The sequence below is a fragment of the Anabrus simplex genome, chromosome 6 (assembly GCF_040414725.1).
Source record: "Anabrus simplex isolate iqAnaSimp1 chromosome 6, ASM4041472v1, whole genome shotgun sequence".
NCBI lineage: Eukaryota > Metazoa > Arthropoda > Insecta > Orthoptera > Tettigoniidae > Anabrus > Anabrus simplex.
In genome coordinates this window covers 269,818,472-269,844,659 of record NC_090270.1, presented here as the reverse complement: position 1 = coordinate 269,844,659, position 26,188 = coordinate 269,818,472, and the positions used below count along the sequence as shown (strand labels likewise).

The 26,188-nt window shown below is 38.7% G+C and overlaps 1 protein-coding gene across 1 annotated transcript in view; it reads right to left on the bottom strand.

Annotated features, from left to right (window-relative positions):
* Positions 1-26,188, bottom strand: part of LOC136876441 (ATPase family AAA domain-containing protein 2) — a 456,642-nt gene that overhangs the window by 142,689 nt on the left and 287,765 nt on the right. Inside the window, exons 15-17 of the mRNA XM_067150416.2 lie at positions 4,928-5,063; positions 3,976-4,129; positions 3,707-3,892 (exon numbers count right to left, since the gene is read on the bottom strand). Of these exons, the coding sequence (XP_067006517.2) occupies positions 3,707-3,892; positions 3,976-4,129; positions 4,928-5,063 (476 nt within the window). The remainder of the gene's footprint in view (positions 1-3,706; positions 3,893-3,975; positions 4,130-4,927; positions 5,064-26,188) is intronic.

The following is a 26,188-nucleotide window of genomic DNA, read 5'->3' as shown; positions in this document are numbered from 1 at the left end:
CTTAATTGTGAATCAATTATGATGACTCGGTAGCCTTCCTCTTTTCATGGTCTTTGGAACTGCCAGGCTCGGCTTTTGGGATCGTAAATGATGTTAAGCTAGTAGTTGATGCACACTGAGCATTAACAAGCACCTCATCTTAAAGAAACCAAGTAGTGGATCCCATTGCTCTAACAGCCTCTGCAAACACCTTCCTAACAATAGCCATCTTGTGCAAACATGTTTCAGTATCTTCGTTTCCCTGTTGTGAATCTCTTGGGATATCTTAAGGGGTTCCTTCCTCTTACAACTCTTTTCTAAATAATAGATTATGTCGACTAATAGTTAATCAACTTCAAGAGGCAAACTGCTTGCACCATTCTCCGCAGCTAACTTAATCAAATGGCTTGAGCAACCCAGTACGAAGACAGATCCCTGCGTTTTCCTTAGAACAGTAGCAACTCCATTCTTCTTTCCAATCATGACTGGAGCACTGTCGAAACAGAACGCTACACAATTCTGAATTGGTATTTTGTAACACTAACTGTAAAATTACCAAATTACAAATATTACGTCCCACTGAATCAACCTTCAAGGCTAGGACAGAGAACACTGAGCTAACTGCCTTTTTCTGCATTGCCACAAATCATCATTACTATTATCGCTCTCATCCATAGCTAAAGAAAATGGTTCGCGTTGCATGTAACCGAGTTCACTTCTTGAATCCGTAGGCATTTCCATACTTGCCAGTTTTACAAAACCAAAAATCAGGAGATTTTGATATGAAAATTGGGAAAAATCAGGAGATACATTTGATCAAAACTGCTTATCCTGCATGTCTTGCGCAATACAGTACTATGATAGGCGAATATTTATAACACTTATTGTCACAAAGCTCGACTGTTGCTATACGAAGCTACAAGGCTAAAAATTACACATCTCTATTCCCTCGTAGTTTTCCTAACTGAAGTCAACATAGGTCATTATAATGATGTCAGTACGAATGTCGTGATTAAAAGCAATGGTAATACCAATATAAATGGTCCGTTATTGGACATTATAAATTTTTCAGTTAACTCATTCCTGATTGCCAGCGTTTCTCCCCAGTGTGCTAAGTTGGTCTCACCAGTTGGTAAATAGCATACCCACCAAGACGCATGGCTAGTGCACACTGTGGAGGCCAGTGCGTAAGCTATTTGGAGCCACCGGCAGTTTCAGGTTCCCTATGGGAATCAACATCTATATCACATAAAAGCAATGCTGTCATATGAAATATTCAATAAAATGAAAAACAGCACATTTTCTCATTTTTAACGAGAAGTACTACGGTGTAGATCTAACAGCTCAAAGTTCCAGAGCTAAAATGACCAGGCAGCAGACAACCCCGAACACTCCTGTGTAATTATTCTGCTTAAGTGTGCACACTGCTCATTCCAATCACTGCCTCAGCGTAGGGATCGAACAGCTGGAATACTATGATGATCCAGTGTGTTATGTACCAGTAGTATCAGAAAATTTATGAACCAGAGGAATGGCATGGTAAAGAAGAGAGAGATCCAACTCCCCAGCTACTTCCCACCAATATTCAGGCAGGCTATTATACTCGATACGCAGCAGTAATCCCATCTATCAGAGATAAATGGCAGCAGAATACACAATCACATCACAACAAACAATGGTCAATGTAATGTTATTGTTGATCATTTTATGAGCTTTCTATATTGCAGGCCTTCATATTTAGTTTTCTTCCAACTCTGTGATATTAGAGCATCTAATGTAAAGCGAGTCATCCTTTCTTTCATGACTTCCTTTTGTGTTATTATTCAAGTGATTGTTCCTTCATGACTTTTTTCTCATTCTTATAATGATCTTCACAGTTTAATCACCATCACCACCAAATTTATTATAGTCGGTACGATAAAACGGAATAAGACAAATATATGGAAATTGTATTCTCTATAACTTTTGTTATGTTCCCCCCCCATCGATATGACCAATATGATAGGTGATTAAAAATTACATTTATGGCACCTTCCCCTAAACCACCATTTTGAACACGGTGAATAAAATTATTTATAGCGTAGACTGTAGTTCCCTATTCCCCGACTTCACATACCGACTTTTATTAAATTCTGTTCGCCCATTTTATCGTGGTTTGGTGTTGATATGGATTTACAACAAAAATCAAAATTCATGAATAAAGGACATAAAGGACAGGAAGTTTAATAATATATAACTTATGTTGTATTTATACATAGGGCCAATAATAACAAATATTTGAGAATTAAATTTTAGGCCTTCCCCTAAACTACCTAAACAAACTGCAATAACTATCGGGGAATATCCTTACTGTCGTGCCTGGGAAAGCTTATTGCTCGAATCTTGGCAAATCGTATTGTACCCCTGGTGGAGAAAATACTTCCCGAGAGTCAATGTGGCTTCAGGCCTTCTAGAGGAACCACAGATATGATATTCACAGCTCGTCAACTTCAGGAAAAATGTAGAGAACAAAATAGACCTCTTCATATTGCCTTTATTGATCTTACTAAGGCATTTGACTCTGTGAACCGAGAAGCTTTGTGGAAAATTTTAACTCTATATGGCTTTCCGCAGAAATTTATTGCTGTCTTGAAATTCCTCTACACTGATATAATGGCAGCTGTCATTGGCAACGGCTCTATTGGAGAGCCATTCCATATCAATACTGGTGTTAAGCAAGGCTGTGTGATAGCCCCCCACTTTGTTTTCCTTGTATGTTGCTGCTGTCGAGGAACTTGTCAGAGATGATCTCCCTCCAGAAATTCGTATAACTTACAGGATGGATGGTAAACTTTTTAATTTGAGCCGTTTAAAGCAGGAACTCTGACATCGTCTGCAGCATTAGTTGAGTTACAATACGCTGATGATAATGCTGTCATAGCTCAGACAGAAGAAGAGCTTGTGATAAGCCTGAATGCTTGTGCAATTTTATTTCACCCTTTGCAGCTGGTTTTGAATTGACACTTAGTGAAAAAGTGACAACAAATTTGAATACTTAACTGCCAAGTTCATCTCAATCCTAAAATTTTTTAAAATGTTATGTCCATTTTTGAGACGATTGTGTTTATTGAATCCTAACTTATGTTTATACTACACTCGTGGCAGGCGACATTCAATGGAAGAGTGTCTGAAAAATTTGAATCTTCAATGCCAAGTTCATCTCGAACTTCCGCATGGTTTTGTTGTGTTATATATGTTTTTTAGGGGATTGTCTTTTTGAGTCTTAAATCATGTTTGTACAGTTTGGATTCACCCTCCATGGACCATTTTGATGACTGACAATTTCTGACCTTGTAATTCACTATTTTATGTCTCTTGTACTCTTATTTAATCATAATGATGTAACATTTTGTGTAATGTACATGTCTGCATGTATACGCCTATGCCTATATCTCATATTTTGGCTGAAGATGACGCTAAATAGCATTGAAACTTGTTCCAACTAAAAAAATATGTTGTAAATAAACATTATAACATTTATTTGTATTGAAAAGGTGGACCCTTTTAGTTACCTATCTTACGTTCTCAGTTCAATACAGACAAAAAATGAAGTTCTTAGATTTAAATAACCAAGGAAACGCGCTAGAGCGGGATGTCTTAACCAGTTCCGATTGTACTTGGCAGGTATGCCTTTATTATGATGGATCAAGGGATAACAGATCCTACAATCTAGTCAAACAGTACTAACCTATCAGGGTTGTACTCGAGAGCATTGCGGCACAACAAGTCCACATCATCAAGGAACTCCTGAGCACACATGTATCGGTGCAAATCAATCTTGGTCATCATTGTCTCCAAGTCCATGGGCTGTTTGACGATGGTCAGGTAGTCTGGGACCTCCTCCACATCAACAGGCTTTGTAAACATGAAGAACCTAGGATGTACAAAGTTACAATTAATATAACATCGCACATGACCATTTTATTTCAGGAAAACTCATGCAACTATGAAACTTACTGTCTATTACGTGCTAATTTGGAACATATTTCTCGCAGGAAAATACGCAGTTCTCGTAGGGTGGCCTCCTCCTTTTCCAGGAGAGTTTTCTGCTCTTCCTCCGAGAGCTTGCGTGGTTCAGGAGGTGGAGCCAAAGGCAACTCTGGAAGAGGTGCTGTAAATAATTAAAACTAAGTTGTATTTTTCTTCAGTTCCCAAAACGAAAGATTAAAATGATTATACTTATTGTAAAAAAACTTAAAAACTGTATGGATTATTTAAAGTAAAAAACTTTGGATTGGCAACAATTATATCATGAAGGTTCATGACCTTCAGTTTCAAAAGCTAAATTGGTAAACTCAATTAAATTTTAGTCTGAAGTATTGATTTGGAGCAAGAAACAGACAGATCTTAAAAGTCTATCATTTAAAAAGAAATGTAAAAAATGCATATCAATAGTCACTGTTCAAAATGATGATTTCTAGAAGTAAGTTTCTGCCGCACTCATCAACAGAATTACACAAAGATTCAATACAGAAGTTACTGTAGTAACTTCCTAAAACTGACATTGGGAGGTTATTTCCTAAAGCACACACTGCAACATGTTTCAGAACTACCAGATGGCCAACCACAAGGGAAGATTAAGCCAGCACATTCATGTCCATTTTTGCAATGTCAGAGCCTTATGATGTGTACACATATCCTGTTTAATAAAACCTTTTCACCTTATTCACATAAACAAAGCTCACAGTGTCTCAAAAACTCATCCCTTAGCACACTAGACTGAAGCAGGATAATACTGTCTTGAAGCATTTAACCAACGGTTCTACTCTAGTGTGTCAATGTACAGTATATTGCTGCTGTTCTTCTCTTCTAATAAATAACAGCCATCACAGTTTTCCAGCTGACATAAAATTACATTCACAAGAATATTTATTGCCAATCTTGACATAAAAATTTAATCATCTCTTACCACTCTTCTTGGCTGGCTTAGGTGGTTTGAGAGCTTCACCCATGAACAGAGGAGAGAAGAACTGCCTGCGCTCAACATCTGGAGGGTTCTGCATAGTGAGCACTTCACCACGGTACTTGCTGAACAACAAGCACACCTTCAACAAAGATCATATTTTATCAATAATAATGGCATGCAGTTAATATATTAAGATGGTCTGAATAATTTGTTAAGAAGGAAGCCATACTTTCCAGTGTCGATTCAGTTAAATGTAACTTAAAGGCTTTTCAGTCTGTCGAACACAAAAGCTAAATATAAATTACACTACAATTACAATATAATTATGCCTTGTTTAATGATGTTTTTTAAAATTTTTATACAGGTATTGTACCATTCTGTTCAATTATGAGAAAGGATATTTAACGTTGAAATAAGATTGCGCAACAGGACGCCGAGTGTGAGGGCGTGATGCCATACAGAGCGAGGGAACTTAAGAGTGTGATTCCCTAGGCAGGGTGTGGCTGTGTACGAGCGAGAAAGAATATATGTGGAAGAGAGAAAGAGAGATAAGATTTTGTTATGGGAAGCCCCTGCGCCACCCTAACAATATTTTAAGCGGGAGCAGACAGGTTCGCCACATCACGGGAATTGAGCCATATTTCCTCAATTTGAAGGTTTTCCAGAACAGTAAAAGGATGGAAATTATTGCCAGAATTTTACGAAGCCAACGATACGTCAAAGTCTGTTAACAAATAATTAGATATATAAATACGTAGTAAGCCGACCACCGTGAGAAAATATTTAGAGGCCGCATGCCAATCTCAAGTTGTTTCCCGGGGCTTCCCAGGGCGTCGCGTGGGTTCCCGCCTTCTATAAGAGCTGAGAGATGTGGAAGGGGGGAATCAGTCGACGATCACGTTGCTGTCCGTACGCATCGCACGTCTGCATGTATTGCCAATATAAATGGTCCGTTATTGGACATCATAAATTTTCCAGCTAACTCATTCTTGGTTGCCAGCGTTTCGCCCTCGTGTGCTAGGGTGGGCTCATCAGTTGGTACCTAGCACACCTACCAATACGCTGGCTAGTGCATACCGTGGAGGCCACTGCGTAGGCTAACTAGAGCCACCGGCAGTGCCAATGCACTAAGAGACTTTGTCTCATTATCAAAAATTGATGCCTGCCTGGCCATCAGATGATATAGATGTTGATTCCCATAGGGAATCTGAAATATTTGTCCTGAATGAGTAAATTTATAATACCAATATAAATGGTCCGTTATTGGACATTATAAATTTTCCAGCTAACTCATTCTTGGTTGCCAGCGTTTCGCCCTCGTGTGCTAGGGTGGGCTCATCAGTTGGTACCTAGCACACCTACCAATACGCTGGCTAGTGCATACCGTGGAGGCCACTGCGTAGGCTAACTAGAGCCACCGGCAGTGCCAATGCACTAAGAGACTTTGTCTCATTATCAAAAATTGATGCCTGCCTGGCCATCAGATGATATAGATGTTGATTCCCATAGGGAATCTGAAATATTTGTCCTGAATGAGTAAATTTATAATACCAATATAAATGGTCCGTTATTGGACATTATAAATTTTCCAGCTAACTCATTCTTGGTTGCCAGAGTTTCGCCCTCGTGTGCTAGGGTGGGCTCATCAGTTGGTACCTAGCACAGCTACCAATACGCTGGCTAGTGCATACCGTGGAGGCCACTGCGTAGGCTAACTAGAGCCACCGGCAGTGCCAATACACTAAGAGACTTTGTCTCAAGCTGGCAACCAAGAATGAGTTAGCTGGAGAATTTATAATGTCCAATAACGGACCATTTATATTGGTATTATAAATTTACTCATTCAGGACAAATATTTCAGATTCCCTATGGGAATCAACATCTATATCATCTGATGGCCAGGCAGGCATCAATTTTTGATAATGAGACAAAGTCTCTTAGTGCATTGGCACTGCCGGTGGCTCTAGTTAGCCTACGCAGTGGCCTCCACGGTATGCACTAGCCAGCGTATTGGTAGGTGTGCTAGGTACCAACTGATGAGCCCACCCTAGCACACGAGGGCGAAACGCTGGCAACCAAGAATGAGTTAGCTGGAAAATTTATAATGTCCAATAACGGACCATTTATATTGGTATTATAAATTTACTCATTCAGGACAAATATTTCAGATTCCCTATGGGAATCAACATCTATATCATCTGATGGCCAGGCAGGCATCAATTTTTGATAATGAGACAAAGTCTCTTAGTGCATTGGCACTGCCGGTGGCTCTAGTTAGCCTACGCAGTGGCCTCCACGGTATGCACTAGCCAGCGTATTGGTAGGTGTGCTAGGTACCAACTGATGAGCCCACCCTAGCACACGAGGGCGAAACGCTGGCAACCAAGAATGAGCTAGCTGGAAAATTTATAATGTCCAATAACGGACCATTTATATTGGTATTATAAATTTACTCATTCAGGACAAATATTTCAGATTCCCTATGGGAATCAACATCTATATCATCTGATGGCCAGGCAGGCATCAATTTTTGATAATGAGACAAAGTCTCTTAGTGCATTGGCACTGCCGGTGGCTCTAGTTAGCCTACGCAGTGGCCTCCACGGTATGCACTAGCCAGCGTATTGGTAGGTGTGCTAGGTACCAACTGATGAGCCCACCCTAGCACACGAGGGCGAAACGCTGGCAACCAAGAATGAGTTAGCTGGAAAATTTATAATGTCCAATAACGGACCATTTATATTGGTATTATAAATTTACTCATTCAGGACAAATATTTCAGATTCCCTATGGGAATCAACATCTATATCATCTGATGGCCAGGCAGGCATCAATTTTTGATAATGAGACAAAGTCTCTTAGTGCATTGGCACTGCCGGTGGCTCTAGTTAGCCTACGCAGTGGCCTCCACGGTATGCACTAGCCAGCGTATTGGTAGGTGTGCTAGGTACCAACTGATGAGCCCACCCTAGCACACGAGGGCGAAAGGCTGGCAACCAAGAATGAGTTAGCTGGAAAATTTATAATGTCCAATAACGGACCATTTATATTGGTATTATGAATTTACTCATTCAGGACAAATATTTCAGATTCCCTATGGGAATCAACATCTGCATGTATTGCGCCAGAAACCTTTGTTTAGGACAAAGACTGTGAGTGATGAGTGCAGTGCGCTAACTTTGATCCAGTGGATCGGTGATATATAAACTTTCTGGTAATAAAATTCATATGGGTGGTAATATTTAGATATTTAACAGTGAACCTGTGAGAGACTAATTAATTGGCAGTAAAGGAATGCCGTACTTATAGACTTCAATATGAAGCAGTAAGGGCGAATCTTGCGAGGTGCAGAGGAAGTGCGAACAATAAGCTAAAGATATCTGTACTTATTTCTGCTAGACTTATGAATTTGAATCAGATGAACGTGAAAGCATAAGTGACTTGAAGGGTTTGGTTGCTGAAAGCAGATAGGGGATATAGTGCACAAGCTCATTAGTATACGGCTACATGATAATAGGGGACAAGGAGTGTTAATGTCGCAGATTGTTAGTATTGCATTCTAGCTCCAACTTTGAATAAAAGACCGGAATGATGTGCTGTGAATAAATTAGGCATTTCATTATAGTGAAGGCCCGGGACGTGTGGTGCAAGATCTTCGGAACGTAGCTTCAAGAAGAGGTTACCCTGAATGAGTCATCCCTCAAAAAGGCACCATGAACCAGCTGTACGTGGAGACCGGACCCAGAGGATCGACCCAGGACAAGGCCGCTACCATGATGGGCTGAACAAACACAGCCTAACCCAGATGGAGGGAGGAGGAGCTCATCATAATGATAGATAAGTGAACCATATGTCTATAAGCATGTAATACGATTGGGGTGTTATGCAGAAATAAGAGAATCTATATTTGTATATATTAGTAAATGATTTGGCTGTAGCATATCGGGCTGTGTATTAAGGTTATTTTGATGTACTTTAATCGTAATATATATATAGAATTTTTTTTCTTATAAAGCAGACAACGATATAAGTTAGAACACGTGACATGTAGTAGAGTGCCTTGTAGGACGCGAGTTCGTTGGATCCGTATATTCCTTGGTGTCGGTCGTTGGATAAGCTTTCTTGCACGATAGGGTTACTTAGAGTAATTTACCATTTCATTCTTTGGGGAAGGGTAAACACATCTGCATAACTTTATGTTTGCATGCTAACTGTATTTGAATAATATGCATGGCTTCACTTATGTGCCTTTAGTTAAAATTAAGCTATAACGTAGGCGGTGGCATTAAATTGGTGACTCTGTCTTGCTCTGCCAAACACGAACTTGAACCGCAGACCTAAGGTTACTGTGAACCCGTCGTATAAATTGATGATGTTGATTTTATGGGGTGTAGTATGGTAGAATACTTTATGTGATATAAATGGGGCCCGTGGGGGTTTGTTTGTGAAGTCAGATACATCGTGTGAAATGTGTTTCCTCACTTATTTATGTGGCTATTGCTTTGTCAAGCGTAGATAAAATAAAAGCCCCTTTGTGAGCTTAGCTCTGAGAGCCCGAGAACCAGGATATCGGGTCACAGGCGGTCGGTGTTTACGAAATTTTTTTGGCGAGGGCGATGCCTCTCATGGCTAGACGAAACAGGTCAATGCACGGCCCGCACCCTGGGGGAAGGCGCGGCCATCTTTAAATAGCCTGGGTAATGATGACATTCTCCTTCTGGCAGAGATGTGTTTGAGGACAGAATTGCTTCTTTTTTTTTTCTTTTGCCTTTCACTCCTTTTCAGTTACGCATTCATATTGTTGTGTATTATACATAAATTATCTTGGTACTACGTAATTGATAGTGATAGTCTATCTAGCAGACATAACAAGTGCTTGGTGTACATGAGTTCACATCCATAATGTCGAGAGATATGGCTATAGTGTATGTATCTTAGTTATTGTTTATACATGTTGTGCTACTATTTAGGTGTATATATTCTTCCCAGGATGGGAAAGAACTTTCAATAATAGCTTTATTCCTGCTGAACATCTCTAATTCTACCATCATGTCTTATTATTTGTAGGTATAGGGGTGCTGTTCCATGTAGGGGACACATCCTTTCCTTTTTGGGTTCACTGATCTACTCCTCCGCACAGCATCATCAAACAACTGTATTTTTGTGTCTTTAAAATCATAGATGTAAGCCTTTGGGGCATTTATTTTTGGCATTACTGGTGCAGTTATTGTAAATAACCTGATTTATGAATACAGAAACGTATGCTCAAAAATTAGATAATAGCAAAAGTGTTCCTCATTTTGTAGTTTAATGTAATTGTGCAATTTTCCTACCATACTCTTGTGACAAGAACCCTGTAAACGACCTTCTGCCGACTGCAGTTACGCTGGTGCATTTATCTAGTAACAGGTAAGAAGGTAAGTTCGGTTGTGTATTATTGTTTATGCCCTGTAGGGTACAGTATGTTATAGTGTAATATGTATATTTAATTTGTATGTTCGACAGACTGAAAAGCCTTGAATTCGACAGACTGAAAAGCCTTGAAGTTACATTTAAGGTTTGAATAGTTAAATTTTTCAATATTCAATGATTGTAGCAGAGATGATGTGGTATTTACTCATTATGATAAGGTCAAGATGTAGGTTCTTTTTCTTTCTCAACAAATTACTCCAGGGACTTTAATTTCGACTTTATTCAAATTCATCCTCAGACTAGATATACAACCAAAACACAAGCCACGTTTTTATTACAGTACTTATTATAAGTTCAAACTCCATATATCTAGTATTACAATCCAAGGTACATTAAACTATCAAAAATTTTACGTTTAAAAAAAAAAACAGCTGGACACATCTTCTGCAGAGTTAAGTTTTGAAGTAAAAAACAAGGTACAGTAGAACTTAGTTTGTTCAGCCCCTTTTAGTCCGAATTCCTCATGAGTCGGGATCAAATTTAACAAAAATTATTATTATTCATTCATTATGCAGATCAAATCATTTAACATAGATTACTGTACAGTACTTTATTTCCAAAACTATAATGTAACAGTAAATGAAGTATTGAAGTGATTAATAAGTAGTGCATGTATTATTTGGTACACTGTATTACATTATATGTTTAGTAATTATGTATAGTTCGGTAACCTTAACCCTAGAAGTGCCAAACACTGCACTTGTGATACAATGTAATATAGAGTTCTAATGTTGCGAGCGCAAAGCATAATGCAGGGCGGGCATTTGCCTATATCAGTTATAACATCATCATCCATTGATGCATTCATGAGTATGACAACAAAGGCAAAAGTTCAATCTTTCATAACACTTTTTCACTAACCAAAAATAATTCATTAACAGAAAGTCAGCTGTTCTTCCCACTTCCACTTGCTGTGAAATATTTTGAAAAAACTACATGCTCCTGTTATATTTTATTTCACAAGAATTGCATCACTTGAGAAGATAGGATTTTGTTCACAAAGAAACTTGGTACAGAGTTCACAATGAATAAATTTAGTATAATATTTTAGAACATATCCTGCCAAGTAATAAACTAAATATCTCTCTGCATTATCAAGCCCAACAGAGGGCTCTCCCAATCTTGACACCAGGGGTTTCAATCCTCAATTTTAACCTGTTGCTACCATAAACTGCAGCTTTTCTGGAGACTTATGATGCCTGGCAAGAAAAGGAAACTCTCCGACAATGACTCCAAGTAGTGCTCGGTGGGTGATGGAACTGTGTGCAACTCAAATTTAATTCTCTTGTGCTTTCCTTCCTACATTTGCACTGTGTGTACTACTAATTTTTGAAACCTAAAAGATATTCTGCATGTTTTGTACACAGTAATGTTTAAAAATAGGTGTACTTTTGATAGTGATTAATATAAAATCTGAATGACAAAATGTAGATAGTTTTTCATAATTTTGATCACATATTTGCCAACTTTCAAAAAGAGAAATACAGAAAATCCTCCCCCCCCCCCCCAATGGCACTACAGCCCTTGAAGGGCCTTGGCCTACCAAGCGACCGCTGTTCAGCCCGAAGCCCTGCAGATTGTGAGGTGTCGTGTTGTCAGCATGACAAATCCTCTCGGCCGTTATTCTTGGTTTTCTAGACCGGGGCCACCATCTCACCGTCAGATAGCTCCTCAATTCTAATCACGTAGGCTGAGTGGACCACGAACCAGCCCTCAGGTCCAGATAAAAATCCCTGACCTGGCCAGTAATCGAACCCGGGGCCTCCGGGTAAGAGGCAGGCACGCTACCCCTACACCACAGGGCCGGCTCTCAGAAGATCCTAAAGCGGCAAAATTTTAACAAGTGTACTGTATGCGTCGCAAAGTCGTGAGACACAGTGAAAAAGGACGGTAAAGGGGGAGGTTACAAACAATACTAATACAAGCCAAATACATGTTATGATCGCCTCTGAAATTAAATACACAAAGTTACATTTTGATGAGTGCTCATCTGTTTTCACTTGGAAGAAGCCACACAGTACACAGGGTTTCCTGCACTTTAAACTTGCAGGTCACAATATGAATGTCGTCGTCAAAATTAAACTAAACTTGTACACTTATTTACAAAATTCTGTCAACTTCACAGTATGCAGGCTATTATCCATCACAGGTTGGAGAGGACAGATAGAGAGGAGTTGCTTTCTTTGCTTCCTACAGAAATTCCTGAGGAAAACTACTCGCGTAACATGGACCAGTACTTCTGGTTTTCAAAACGGAAATAGAATCCAGAATTTGACATTGAGGACCTATACTGATTTTGGTTCTTTTTCACCAAGTTAAGCACACGCTCACACTCAGCATTGCTGTGCGGAAGAGTTAGAACAGAAAGCATTAGCCTGGATATCTCATCATATTTAGGATCACCATCAGCTCTACGAATGTTCATCAAGTGAGCCCATTTGGTGTCATCTGTCAGATTCTCATTTCAACAGTAGCACAGACAACAATCTGAACAGCTACAAATTGGTTGTGAAGCACATTTATTGCATTCTCAACCGACTTACTGTCCTTCCTTGACATCAATGATGGAAATCTTTCTATAAAGAATTGTACAGAGGAAAGGTAGACATCTTCAATTTTTGAAACATATGCAACCTCCGCATGTTTCAGTACATCGAGAGGGAACTGTGCAGAAGTAACCCCCGGTAGATGAAAAGAATGTTGATTTATCTCTATCATTAAGTTTCCTCACCAAGTTCACTGTCTCAATGCCAATGACTAGCTCATCATTGTCTCTCTGATTCTCAATAGAATGGTATGGAACTTTTAATAAAAGGGAACTTTTGATCACTTTTACAAATCTGGAAAGCAGCTGCTTTAACAGGTTCGTCGTTAGTTCTAGTAGTTTATGAATGTGAGGGGAAGCACTCTGAAGTGTAGAATTGAGATTCTCAAATAAAGGAATGACAGCATACAGGAAGGCACAGTTTACCTTATTTAAGCCTGATTATAGAATCATTGAAAACTTTTCTTCACGACTTTGAATAACGTTCTTATTCTTTAGCACAAGGGTGTCAGATTTTGGGACACACGTAAATCTTTTGGGAGCAACCAATTATGACGACTCAGTAGCCTTCCCCTTTTCATGGTCTTTGGAACTACCAGGCTCGGCTTTTGGGATCGTAAATGATGTTAAGCTAGCAGTTGATGCGCACTTAGCATCAACAAGCACATCATCATAAAGAATCCAAGTAGTGGATCCCATTGCTCTAACAACCTCTGCAAACACCTTCCTAACAAAAGCCATCTTGTGCAAACATGTTTCAGTATCTTCGTTTCCCTGGTGTGAAGCTCTTGGAATTTCTTAAGGGGTTCCTTCCTCTTATAACTCTTTTCTAAGTAATAAATGATGTTGACTAATAGTTCATTAACTTTAACAGGCAAACTGCAGCCAAATTAATCAAATGGCATGCCAACCCAGTACGAAGACAGATCACTGCGCTTTCCTAAAAACAGCAGCAACTCCATTCTTCTTTCCCATCATGACTGGAGCATTGTTGGAACAGAATGTTACACAATTTTGAATTGTTATTTTCTAACACTTTAACTGTAAAATTACCAATATTACGTACCATCGAATCACCCAAAAGGGCCGGGACGCACAACACTGAGCTATCATTTTCTGCATTCCCACAAAACAGCATTCCTATTATTGCTCCCATCTGTAGCTAAAGAAAATGGTTCACGATGCATGTAACGAAGAAGTTCACTTCTTGAACCCATAGCCAAATCATTCAAAATGTGTGTGGTTTTCGTACGACAACAGCCATATTTTTATTTGCAATTTCTGAACCTGGAAAAATTTTCTTAAACAGAGCACTAATATGATCACTAGCAGCAAACAGGATATTATGTTCAATTAAAAATAAAGTGAACATGCATTCCACACATACTATATCAAGGTCGGCTCCAGAAGAGGTAAAAAACGAATTACTTTTCTGACTGCCATCCTCAAATTTTGTATTGGAGACATGTTTAACAGACTGAATGTGATTTTCTACTTTGTTCTTCCTCCACGAGAAACGTTTATATCACACAAGCACATGGAACAGTATGGGAATGATGCACCTTCGCGTGATCGTATAAAACAAAGAAAGTCAGCAGAATATGCCTCCCCAAAAGTTGATATCGTTTTTTAGTTGAACTCATTACGAACACCACCAAAAATAATTGCTTACAAATTCATCACACAATTCCACGAATTTCGGAACTACCGTCATGTTACACCAACACACAAAGCCTTTTCGCTGCTACGAAACACAACACAGTAAAGTTGTTATATATAAATTTGCAGCCTGCTACTTTTCACTGATTTCTTTTACACAAAATCACAGCCTGCTACTTGTTTGAGAACATCTCAGTGAATGAACCAGCAGCTGAGGTCGAACAGGTGGCAAAAGCACGGTGATAATCGATAATGCGACTATTGATAGACTTACTGGCCAAATTTCAAACACTGCATCTAATATAACCAGCTACTATCGAAAGTAAACAAATCCGATTTGTTAGCAGAATGCGAAAACAAGAGTGGATATTCAAAATATGTACAATAACGTTCATCCGTACAACCGTAAAATACACTAAGAATCTGTACATTTTAAGGAAAAATAACTGAATACTTGGAAGGTATGTGATCATCTCACACTTAGGGCCGGTTCTACCACCTACTGGTAAAGTAGCGCGTAACTTGCCCTCCGCGTAAAAGGATGTTTCCGTTCGACCACCCCCAGGTAGCACTATCGGCAGCACAAATCGTAGTTACCCGGCACGTAATTTATCGGCCACTTCGAGGGCCCGATAAGACTTTACCTGCCGAGCAAGTTCTGAGAAATGAACATTCTGTATTTCTGGTGACATACAACTTAAATTAGCTTAGTATACTGAAAAAAAGCATGATACTGTAACAGTGGCCAATATTGTAATGCAGGACCCTGAACATTAATGCTTCCCTTGAGTTGCAACGGTCACACCAGCCTCTCGCATCGGTAGCTTACGGAACACATTTTATATGTCAAGCTTTCGTAAATAAACGTTAAAAGGATATAAAATCAAAATCTATTCAGAAATAATTTCAAATCAGCTTTAATTTTCTACTTTCTCAGTTTTCAGAACGAGGTATAACTTAATGTATGTATTCCTACTTCCACAAGCGTTCTCCTAGCGTAATGGCTAACACGCTCACTTTGTAATACGAGGTATGCAGGTCCGAGGCTTTATTATGACGAATCTTTTTTATTTCCATTATTAGCATTGTGCTAATCGGTATGCCTCTGTCCTTTTATTAATAATATACTTCATTGAAATATTTAATCACAATATTATGTCTACTAGGAAATTGCTTTATATGCATGCTACTTATAGAAAGTGATGTTATGATTAATAGCACATGGGACTGTCGCCAAGGTAGCAGATTCCCTATTAGTAGTTTACATAGTCGTCTTGTACATTATTTTGAAGAAATTGGAAACAATTCCACTCCTGAATTCCTCTTCCTATGAATGGATATTTATCCCGATTTGTTCTGTACATTTACAGTACCTAACAAATTTATCTTCATAAAGTTAAAATGAAATGCTTTATCAATAAATGGAAGCATGAGAAACTAAACGAGGTCACAGAACTAGTTGCAAATAGACCATTGTGGAGATACTTAATCAATTTACAGAAGCCTGCAGATAGAATGCTCAAAGGCAATAAGCCCGTAAAGAAGATGTGTGTATGTATATATACGTATATGGAAGCGCGTAAATGAGAGCTAAGAACAACGGCAGGGAAAGAAAATACATTTTAAAATGTAAATTAGAAATACGATGACAACCTGTGTACTGGTACCTTCTATTACGGAGCGAGCGACTTGACCAATCTTTTACGAGAATACTTTTAAAAAATGCTGCCTTACATGACAGGTTATAACTGGCGTAAGAAAATGTAATCTCGAGATTTTAATCCACATTAGGTAATGATATTGAAGATCATAGATTAAAATCACGAAAGCTTGACATAAAATCGTTGTCCATAACTCTTAAGACTCGCCATATTAGGCTTTTTGGTGATAATCAGCAGACGCAAGCACAGGGAAATAAGACAATCGAAATGAGTTTCATGCATCTGACGATAGATAGCACCACACTCGAAAGCGAGAAGTCGCTGAAAATCAGTCTAGCCAACATCGTATATCTGTGTCTAGCTCCGGATAGCTACCTAGCGCTTGCGCGGAGGTGGTTGGATGCAAGCCAAAGTACCAGCCGATTTACACCTCCAGGTAGTTTACCTCCCGGGCAGCTGCCAGCCACTTTACCAGCAGATGGTAGAACCGGCCCTTACTCGACCTCTTACCCGGAAGCAACAGGTTCGATTCCTGGACAGGGCAGGAATTTTACCTGCCTACATGAATACATGAATACAACTGAGGAGCTATGTGACGGTGAGATGGTGGAGTCGGTCCACAAACCAACAATAACGGCCGAGAGGATTCATCCTACTGATCACGTGACACCTTAATCTGCAGGCCTTTGGGCTGAGCAGCGATCGCTTGGTAGGCCATGGCCTTTTGGGGCTGTTGCACTGTAGGGTTTGGTTTGATTTTGGATACTCACCCAATTTAACAGTACTTTCATAAGCATGTAATTTTTTTTTTCTGAGTAAAGTGGTGTACTGCACGTCAAAAATATCTCTAAGAATGATATACAATTTTTTTTTTTATCTGTGTGAAATGTCTCAGTAAATGGCCTGGCATTTAGAGGGAAACACTTAGCCCTTGGAGAGTAAAATGGTTTGAAGTGGTTCAGCTGTTATTCCTGGAGAGATAAATGGTGTCATATATTGTATGATGATATTTTTCCCATTATTTTTCTATACTCTGGCTTTTCGTTAGTCTGTATCACCTCCAATCCTGTTAAGTCTGGAGAATCGAGGTTCTATTGTATTGACAAAGAAAAATCAGACAACAATATAAGGTAATTGGTGAAAATGTACAATGCATTATAGTGTAGGTTTTATATTGTTACGAGTACAAAGAGCTGTTTCATGAGACACAACATGAACTGGAATATATATACTCGAATGTATGTTCAGAATCAATTATTCTTTGTAGCAACATATAACTCATAGAAGATGAATAACATATCACACACTTAGGATAATCCTATGAGATAAAAATAGACCAATACTCGACAGACATAAAGCAAGAAAAAGAAATGACATTTTTACCTGCCATCTAGATGAGCTTGCGTTGCTGACAGATTTAATTTCTCCTAAGGGAGGAAAAAATCCTACAAAGGGAATACAATACACCACTCATTTCTGAGTCACTAATGGCATTGTCATCATCTGTTGAGGTTACACTCTCACTTGACCCTAACGAAATATTACAGTCTTCAATATAATCATCTGTGATACTTTCCTTCTTCCAAGCTTCACTTATCACGGATTTTGTCTCTCTGACAATCTTGTTCCAGTCTTCCACCTTTACACGGTATACAACTTCCAAAAGAAGCCTTCCAATTTCCGAAACTGTGAAGAGTGTGTTATTCGCAGCTACACAATTCCTCACTTGGACCCAAGTCAGTTCTCGACATTAAAATGGCAATGGCACGTCCATGCCTCATGGCTATTTCATCCACTATGTAAATTAGGCACTGAGGCTTGTGTTGTTTCACAAGATGCATGAGGTCCCCCTTCCTCATGTCAATAGCGAACCGAAACATTGTGTTCCTTCAACCGCTCAATCAACTCGTTCTATCCAGCCACCATTGTTGGTGCTTTGTCCAGAATGACTGCATGGTAAGGGGCATTGTTATGATTATTATTATTATGCCCTTTTCAAGAGAGTTGCTCAGCACTCTTTCCTCAAACCATTCCTGGAAAGTGCCACTATTCTTTTTCTTTGGCATGAAACATTGCAAAGTACCGGTGTGAATCACTATGATTCTGTCCTTCTTCCAAACAGTTATTGGCATAGTGCCTTCTACTGAATCATCTGTCCAGCCTTTTACCCTTGAATGAGAAGCATTAACCCGTGTTTTGTCCAGCCGTACAACAGAATCAAGCCTCTGGTTAACATCTCTCTCAGAAATCTGCACTGCCACATCATAATATTGCCTCTCACCATTAGCACTCTTTGCCCCTTAACCTTCTCATACCTAAAACCCAGATTTTTAACTATTTTGCTGAAGAAAGTTTTTTGTTTTTTTGTTGCTGTGTCGCACCGATACAGATATGTCTTATGGCGACGATGGGAGAGGAAAGGCATAGGAAGTGGAAGGAAGTGGCCGTGGCCTTAAGGTACAGTCCTCGCATTTGCCGGCGTGAAAATGGGAAACCACGAAAAACCATCTTCAGGGCTGCCGACAGTGGGGCTCGAACCCACTACCTCCCGATTACTGGATACTGGCTGCACTTAAGCGACTGCAGCTATCGAGCTCGGTGCCACTGTTGTCAAGAGAACAGAGCAATATTTCAGATTCCCTAAGGTAATCAACATCTATATCATCGTTCCTTTCTATGGTAATAGGCTTACGAATTATATCTTGTTGAAAAGACTGTAATGGACCGATTTAGGCTTAATAATCTTTTTCCTTGGCATTTCATGTTTGGACAACCCCACTGCCTGTTCCTCAGTAAAACAGTTCTCATTCCCAATGCTTATAATTGTGCTCCTGTTAATATTGGTCTCGTGAGAATGGTTTTCGCAACAGGCAAGAGGGTGACGTAAGTGTAATAGATTGATATAACATGAAAGCAATATTCTTTAACCCATGGGTAAATAATGCAAGTATCGAGCTCGAATGATTATTTTTTGAAGATGATGATGATGATGATTATTATTACTACGACTTGTGACGTATGGCTATAAAGTGTTTACATCCATTTAGTATTATTTATGTAGTTATGTCATATGTACAGACTATACAATCGTATTATTTGTGAGGTTAAGTCATGAAACATGAGCTGTGTATATATATGAGTTCAGTTAATCTAAGAGCCTGCAATTAATAGTACATAATTTATTATTACCTGTATATATTATATGTAATCCACTGTAACATTGTGCAACACACTGTAACATCCAGAATAACGTATCTTTGACACTAGATGGTTGTAGAATGTTCTTTACATTATAACTATACTAAAGGCACTCTAGAATTTACGAGAAGATATATTGTGACATATCCTTCTAGAAGCCTGGTCAGGCAACATACATAAGGAAGCAGTCTTGATGGTGGAGTATACTTATTGTTTAACAGTTGTTGTTTTGATGAGACGTGTGTAGAAGTCGTGTTTGAAGTATGTGAATTGGTTTTGTAGAGTTGGTAGTTGACATGCAGTGGTTGCAGTCTCCTTGCGCTTCGTGATAGGCAGTTGTTCAAAATGGTGATTTATTGATGTGTATGTTTAATATGAGAATAAGTTTTAAATAAATGAAGTGTACGCAACTGACAGCATTTTGTTGTGCGTCTTTGTGAATACCACAAGGAGTGTGCCATTATCTTTCTCCCTCTCAAAACCCCCTTTGATTGCAAATAATTCCCCAGTCTTAACTCCTTAGGGCCGGTATTATAATAGAGGTTTAAACTGTTGGTTCAGTTTAAACTTCGGTTTAGCTGTTAGTCGTGTATTATAAAACTTAATCTTAAGTTTAACTAGAGATTAATTTTACTGCCACTCATCAACTGTTTAAACTTAAGTTTAAGAAAACATGGTGGACAGAATGGATCTCGAAGATATTTTTTGAGGTGTTTGAAGAAATACTAAGCGACGATGAAGAAGTGGTTCATATTATTGAAAGACCACTGGCACCACAAGATTTGAGCAAGAACACGTCACTTTCATACATGAAACGAAACAGAGTTTCTAAATAGGTTTAGGCTTACAAAACAGACTATCATAACCCTATTTCAGAAAATTGGTGCTAGAATAAAACATGCAACGAAAAGGTAAGAATGTAAAAATGACTTTTTGAACGGTTTGAATGTCAAAAGTGTAAATTTAAAAAATACCTTAACTTCCTGCTATTTCAAAAATCATGCTGTAGAACCCCTCAGTCAGCTACTAGTATCATTGCGGTTTTATGCCTCCGATGGTATGTTTATTACAATGGGAGATCTAGAAGAAATTCATAAGGCCACTGTTTCATGGACTATATAAATATTTCTGTACTAATTGCACAAGCAATTCTATTTCCTTACAAGTAAAATTAGTAAAATGTTCATTGATTTTATCCACCATTTTACCTACAAAAAGTAAACAAAAAATTATCGACAGTCATTTTTTCTCGCAAGTCGCTGCTACCAAGATCGTATATTTCCTTCTTCACCTCAGTTTAACTTAGGCCGAACATTATAAGACTCAACATCGGTTTAAACTCAAGTTACAGTTTAACTCAATCTTCAGTTTAAACCTTCATTATAATACCGGCCCGTAGTGGAGTACATCATCTGAAGGGCTTTCTTCTCTTGGAAGCTTCATGTCAGTGTCGACATGACAGAATACAAAATTCACATATAGGCCTAAAATTAACCTACTATATAACTACCGAACAAAATATTAAACTAAGCTACACTATAAACTAGAGCACTAATGTCCCTTGCTGCATACTATTCACCACATATAACATGTTATACTAGTAAAATATAATAAAAGTATAAACACTACACTACAAAATATAAACGAAAAAAACACCTACCACAAAGACCGCAAAAAGAAATAAGCGCAATACCAAACACAGCTGATAGCACGTGGTTACAGCAAACAACAACTGCAACTCTGTGGACTTACGATGCAATTTCCATGATCTATTATGTTATTTTATCCAGATTCTAAATTTTCTCCCAGTCTGACTGACACCAACATACAGTTAAATTTACAGCTGAAGAAAGATTTACACATTAATGAGGATATTAAACAAGAAATGCAGCTTATATAGGCCTATTTCAAAAAGAAAGGAAACAACAAACAACATATCAAATTATGTAGAAAAAACACACACACAAAAAGTGCATTTTTTTTAGTAGATACAGTTTCTGCAAAATACACAAAATTCCCTTACAAAAGAGAAATTAAAATTCTACCTTTGTCAATACAATTCAATATAATTATATTAAAAACTATTTCAGCCAATATTTAGGACTTCTTCAGCTACATACTGAACAATGAATGGAATAAAACGGGGGGAAAAAATATGATGGGAAAAATGAAAAAAGTATGACTTCAACTAGTTTCAGTTTATGTCATGGTTTCCTTCCCATTTTATTCCATTCATTGCTTTAATATGTGGCTGAAGATAATAATAATAATAATGTTATTTGCTTTACGTCCCACTAACTACTTTTACGGTCTTCGGAGACGCCGAGGTGCCGGAATTTAGTCCCGCAGGAGTTCTTTTACGTGCCAGTAAATCTACCGACACGAGGCTGTCGTATTTGAGCACCTTCAAATACCACCGGACTGAGCCAGGATCGAACCTGCCAAGTTGGGGTTAGAAGGCCAGCGCCTTAACCGTCTGAGCCACTCAGCCCGGCATGTGGCTGAAGAAATACTGGCCAAAACATATACAAAGATTTTTTTTTTTGCTATTTGTTTTACGTCGCACTGACACAGATTGGCCTATGTATAGTGAACCCATGACCTTTGTGCCCTAAGAATATTATGTATTAAATTGTCAATTGGAATAAGAAGTTCGATACTTGATAGCACGTAGTTGACACGTGGCAAGGGGGTGGCTGCCTTCTGTCCCACGCTCAGGGATACGTGACGTCATTCGCACGTGTCGACGGCGGAAGAATCTTAAGTCATTTTGGGGGCTATTTCAGAAGAGCGCGTGTGTATGGCGTACCCAAGCCAAGTCGACAAAATATAGTGCCTATCAAATGAGGTAATTTATCCAGCTAATTGAATAGGTATAAATTTTAAATGTCCATGAACACTACCGCCGGAAATGTAGCAAGTATGTAGTCACCTTCAGAACTCTTGTAATTACAGTTCAGTTAAGTCAGGAAAGTTACAGAAATTTTCTTGGCGGCAAAGGGAGATGTCCGGAGAGAGGGGGAAGTTTCTATAAATAAGAAGTGACGCCATGATGAAGCCCCTGCATTTTGTATCACGAGGCTGAAGACAGAGGGTTGAGCTGCTCTGTAAAATCAAACGACAAAAGTAGACTAAGTCCAACCAACATATTTTAGTCGTTGTGGCTGGGGTCTTGACTCCATGTGGAGATAGTTTTTCTTGAGTGGAAATAATTGTACCAAATAGGACGGTCGAGGGACCGAATAAATTTGTATGTGATAAAGAAAGTAATTTGTGTGTGGAAATAATTACAGTCCATCGTGTGCGCTCAACAAGAACAAGTGAAGGGCATTTTCTTTAATGCTTTATTTCCATGAAACCAGAAGAATAAAATGATCTGTACAGCCAGAAATGTAAAAATGGCTAAATAAAAATGCCAGGGTCACAGGTGAGCCCTATGATGAATGCTGGCGTGACTTAAGGTATGTGACTTACCACCTATTATATCTTGTTTCATGTCTAAATTACATGTATTTGAAGGGAGTATATACAACGCAGTTGGTCGTCCCTATGTGGTTTTTGTAAATGTCAGAATACGATGAAAAAAGTCATTTGTTTTATTTTCCACTTGAATAAATTTTCGAAGTCTTGCAAGTGCCGTATGATGATGTAAAAAGTTATTAAATCGGGTTTCGAAGTGATATCACGTCCAATGTAGATCGTCATTTCCGCGTGTTTATTGCCTATATTTTGTGATGTCAAATTAAGATGTTCATTTGACGTAAAATTTTTCCGTCTGAAATTTTGACGTAAATAATATAAGAAATCCATAGTTTCCCATTTTCAATGGAGTGGAAGCGCGCTATCGGGTGAGAGTATAGAGTGATGAATTTGGTCATGGAGTGAAACGTTTTTCTAGGCCAATTTAAACTGTGTATGATTGACAAAAAGAAAATGATTTAGTAGAATTTTAGTCATTTTCGGGAAAATCCAGTTATTAAAATACGATATCATTTTATGCGAAGTTATTCATTATTAAAGCACGGTGCGTTATTAAACGTCGTGGATTCTAGTAAGGATTTTATTCCAGTTCTTTTGTCAGTGATAGTCGTGAGTTTGGGAAACAGAGGTTAGTTTTGTCGTGCGAGTCGAGATGAGATTTATGAATCAGGTGTTGGATACCTGTCAATGAAGCCGGGACTTGTGGAAGCCCGAGGAAGATTTTATAATGTTGGGAATGGAAAGCAGTATACAAGAATCCGCGCCGGTATTAATTTGGGAAGTGTACAAGCATTGTGGGCATTTTGAAGTATAATCTATGTGCATTTTATTGGTTAGAATATCGTATTTGTGTAAGTATGTCAGCAGAGTTTAAAGGTTGCATTTTGGGAGGCCAGTCAGGTAGAACGACCAGATGTCTCATATCACTGCCAAGCGAGGGTTGGGGCGAAATGCCGTCAGCTGGTAGGGGTTCGCCGCCCGGATAACGGAACATGCAGAGTGTGTTATGCTCAATTCAATGCATTATAAACATTGTGTATAATGCATTGAATTGAAATGCAATCTCAATTCAATGCATTATACACAATGTTTATAATGCATTGAATTGAGATTGCATTTCTTGGCAGAGGATAACGTTAAATGTTGGATTTAGTTGAAATTTTCATCCGGGAATAACGTGTGTGTTATTAGACACGGTAAATTTGTTTAATTGAGAACGTATTGTGCATTTGAGACCACGAATAGTCCCTTTTTTGAATTATCGTTTCATAATGTTGGCTGGTTGGTTTGCCTTATTATTCTGCTGCCTGTCGGTAAGGGACCGCTAGATTGAGAATGCTGCTGTTCCTAAAAATTTTTAATTTCATCGGTGTTCTTTCTTTGTTACAGGCTTTGTGCCTGCACGTTGTATCAGGCTTGGTTTCTCAAATTTTTTGCTCCCACTCCCCTCCTAGCCAATTGCTTTAACACCTGTTTCACTGAATTTTTTGCAGTGAGTTGTTTTTTTGCTTCACATAATGATGTAAATATTGCTTATTTCTGCTAATTTTGTTTCTGTCTGGGCTCTCTTTTGTTTTTTCATTTGTTACTTCATTGTGTTTTTTTGGCATTTTTTAACTTGTGTTATGTAAATTATTTCAACCCCCCTCATTTTTCACTGAAGATGGCTCAAATGGGCCGAAACATTTGTTTACTCTGTCTAATGTTGGAATATATAATGTATTGAATTAGGAGGATACACTCAATTTTTCGCCTTTGTAAAGTGAAAACCGTCAATACGGAATTATTCTAATATCTAGCCATCACTGCACTACAACGCTAAGAACTTCACAGTGCAAAAGCTTGAGCAAGACTCGAGTGAGTGGTCCTTGGCTAAACTACTGTAAGGGAAGAAACAAATGAGGATGTGTATGCGGGAGGGCAGAGGCGCCAACCTCTGAAATGGCTTTTCCGTAATCCCCCCTCCCTACCCGCCGAAAAATGTTGGAGTCAAATCGAAAGCACACTCATCCCTTCTGGATAAATAAACCCTATTTGCCCTTCCCTTCTTTGTAACTTGTTTCCCCACGCAGCAGGTGCTTTTGTGTGGGATTTTTCTCGTAGCATTCTTCCCCCTGTGAGGACATTTTCACCTTAAGAACAATAAGCGATTCGAGTGTAGATGTGATTATTGTAGGCCTGAATTCATTCTGTTTTTCCTATTAACACTGACAACTCTTTCTGTGGGAGAGTTAATGTCAGGTACACTTAATACTGCAATAATACAGGATTACATCTTTTAGTGAATAGGAGAGTAGAGTTATTCATTCCCAATGAATTTCACGACGCTCACGGATAGCAAAAGGAAGTGACGATCGAATGAATATCTTCGCCAACTCACAAAATTTGAAATGAAGAGGGTCGAGTACCAATGCTCGAAAAGATTTAATTCTCCTTGTTTTCTTATTTTTTCCGTAGAAATTATATTTTCCTTATAATGTCGCTCTTCCGTAACAATTTTCCCTTGGACCATAAAGCCGTAATCGGCAGGGGAAATCCGTAATAATTACGGATAATCCGTAACAGTTGGCACCTCTGCGGGAGGGTTACCACCTGCGCTGACCGGTTTTCTACCATACACCTGGTACAAAAGATGAGACGTGAAAGTGGCCTTGAAGACCGGCACAGTGTGAAAACAGGTTTTTAAAGGTTGGGGGCATTTTCTTTGTATGCACTATACACGCATACTTGAGAATGAAATCCTTGAAAATAAATGTGATAACTTAAACCAAATTCATGATCACAATAAACGGAAGATTTTCTATGTTTAAGTATTTGTCTGTACGGGACTTCATAAAAGTGATTGCATAATATGGTTGATAAAATTACCCAAGATTGCAATAAATGGCATCCACTGTATATTGAATTGTATTAACTAAGGAGGATTTTTAATTGATCGTCTTCGTAAGGAAATTTTGTGTATAACACATCGTCAATACAGAATATTATGAATATGAGATTCATAAACTGTAGCTTCTATATAATACACAGTGGTGTTAAGCACTTACAATGGCTTCCTTTTTTTTATCTACTGACACACGACATGCAATGTTGGAGTCATTCACACAGTGAGGTCATCTAGTAAGGAGTGTTTAATATGTATAGGTCAACAGATCAACCCACCAACTGTGAGATACAGTCCCCGATTCATTTCTTGAATGAAAGGGGGGGAACCCACCACCACCATTAAACCAGGTGACATTCATCGCC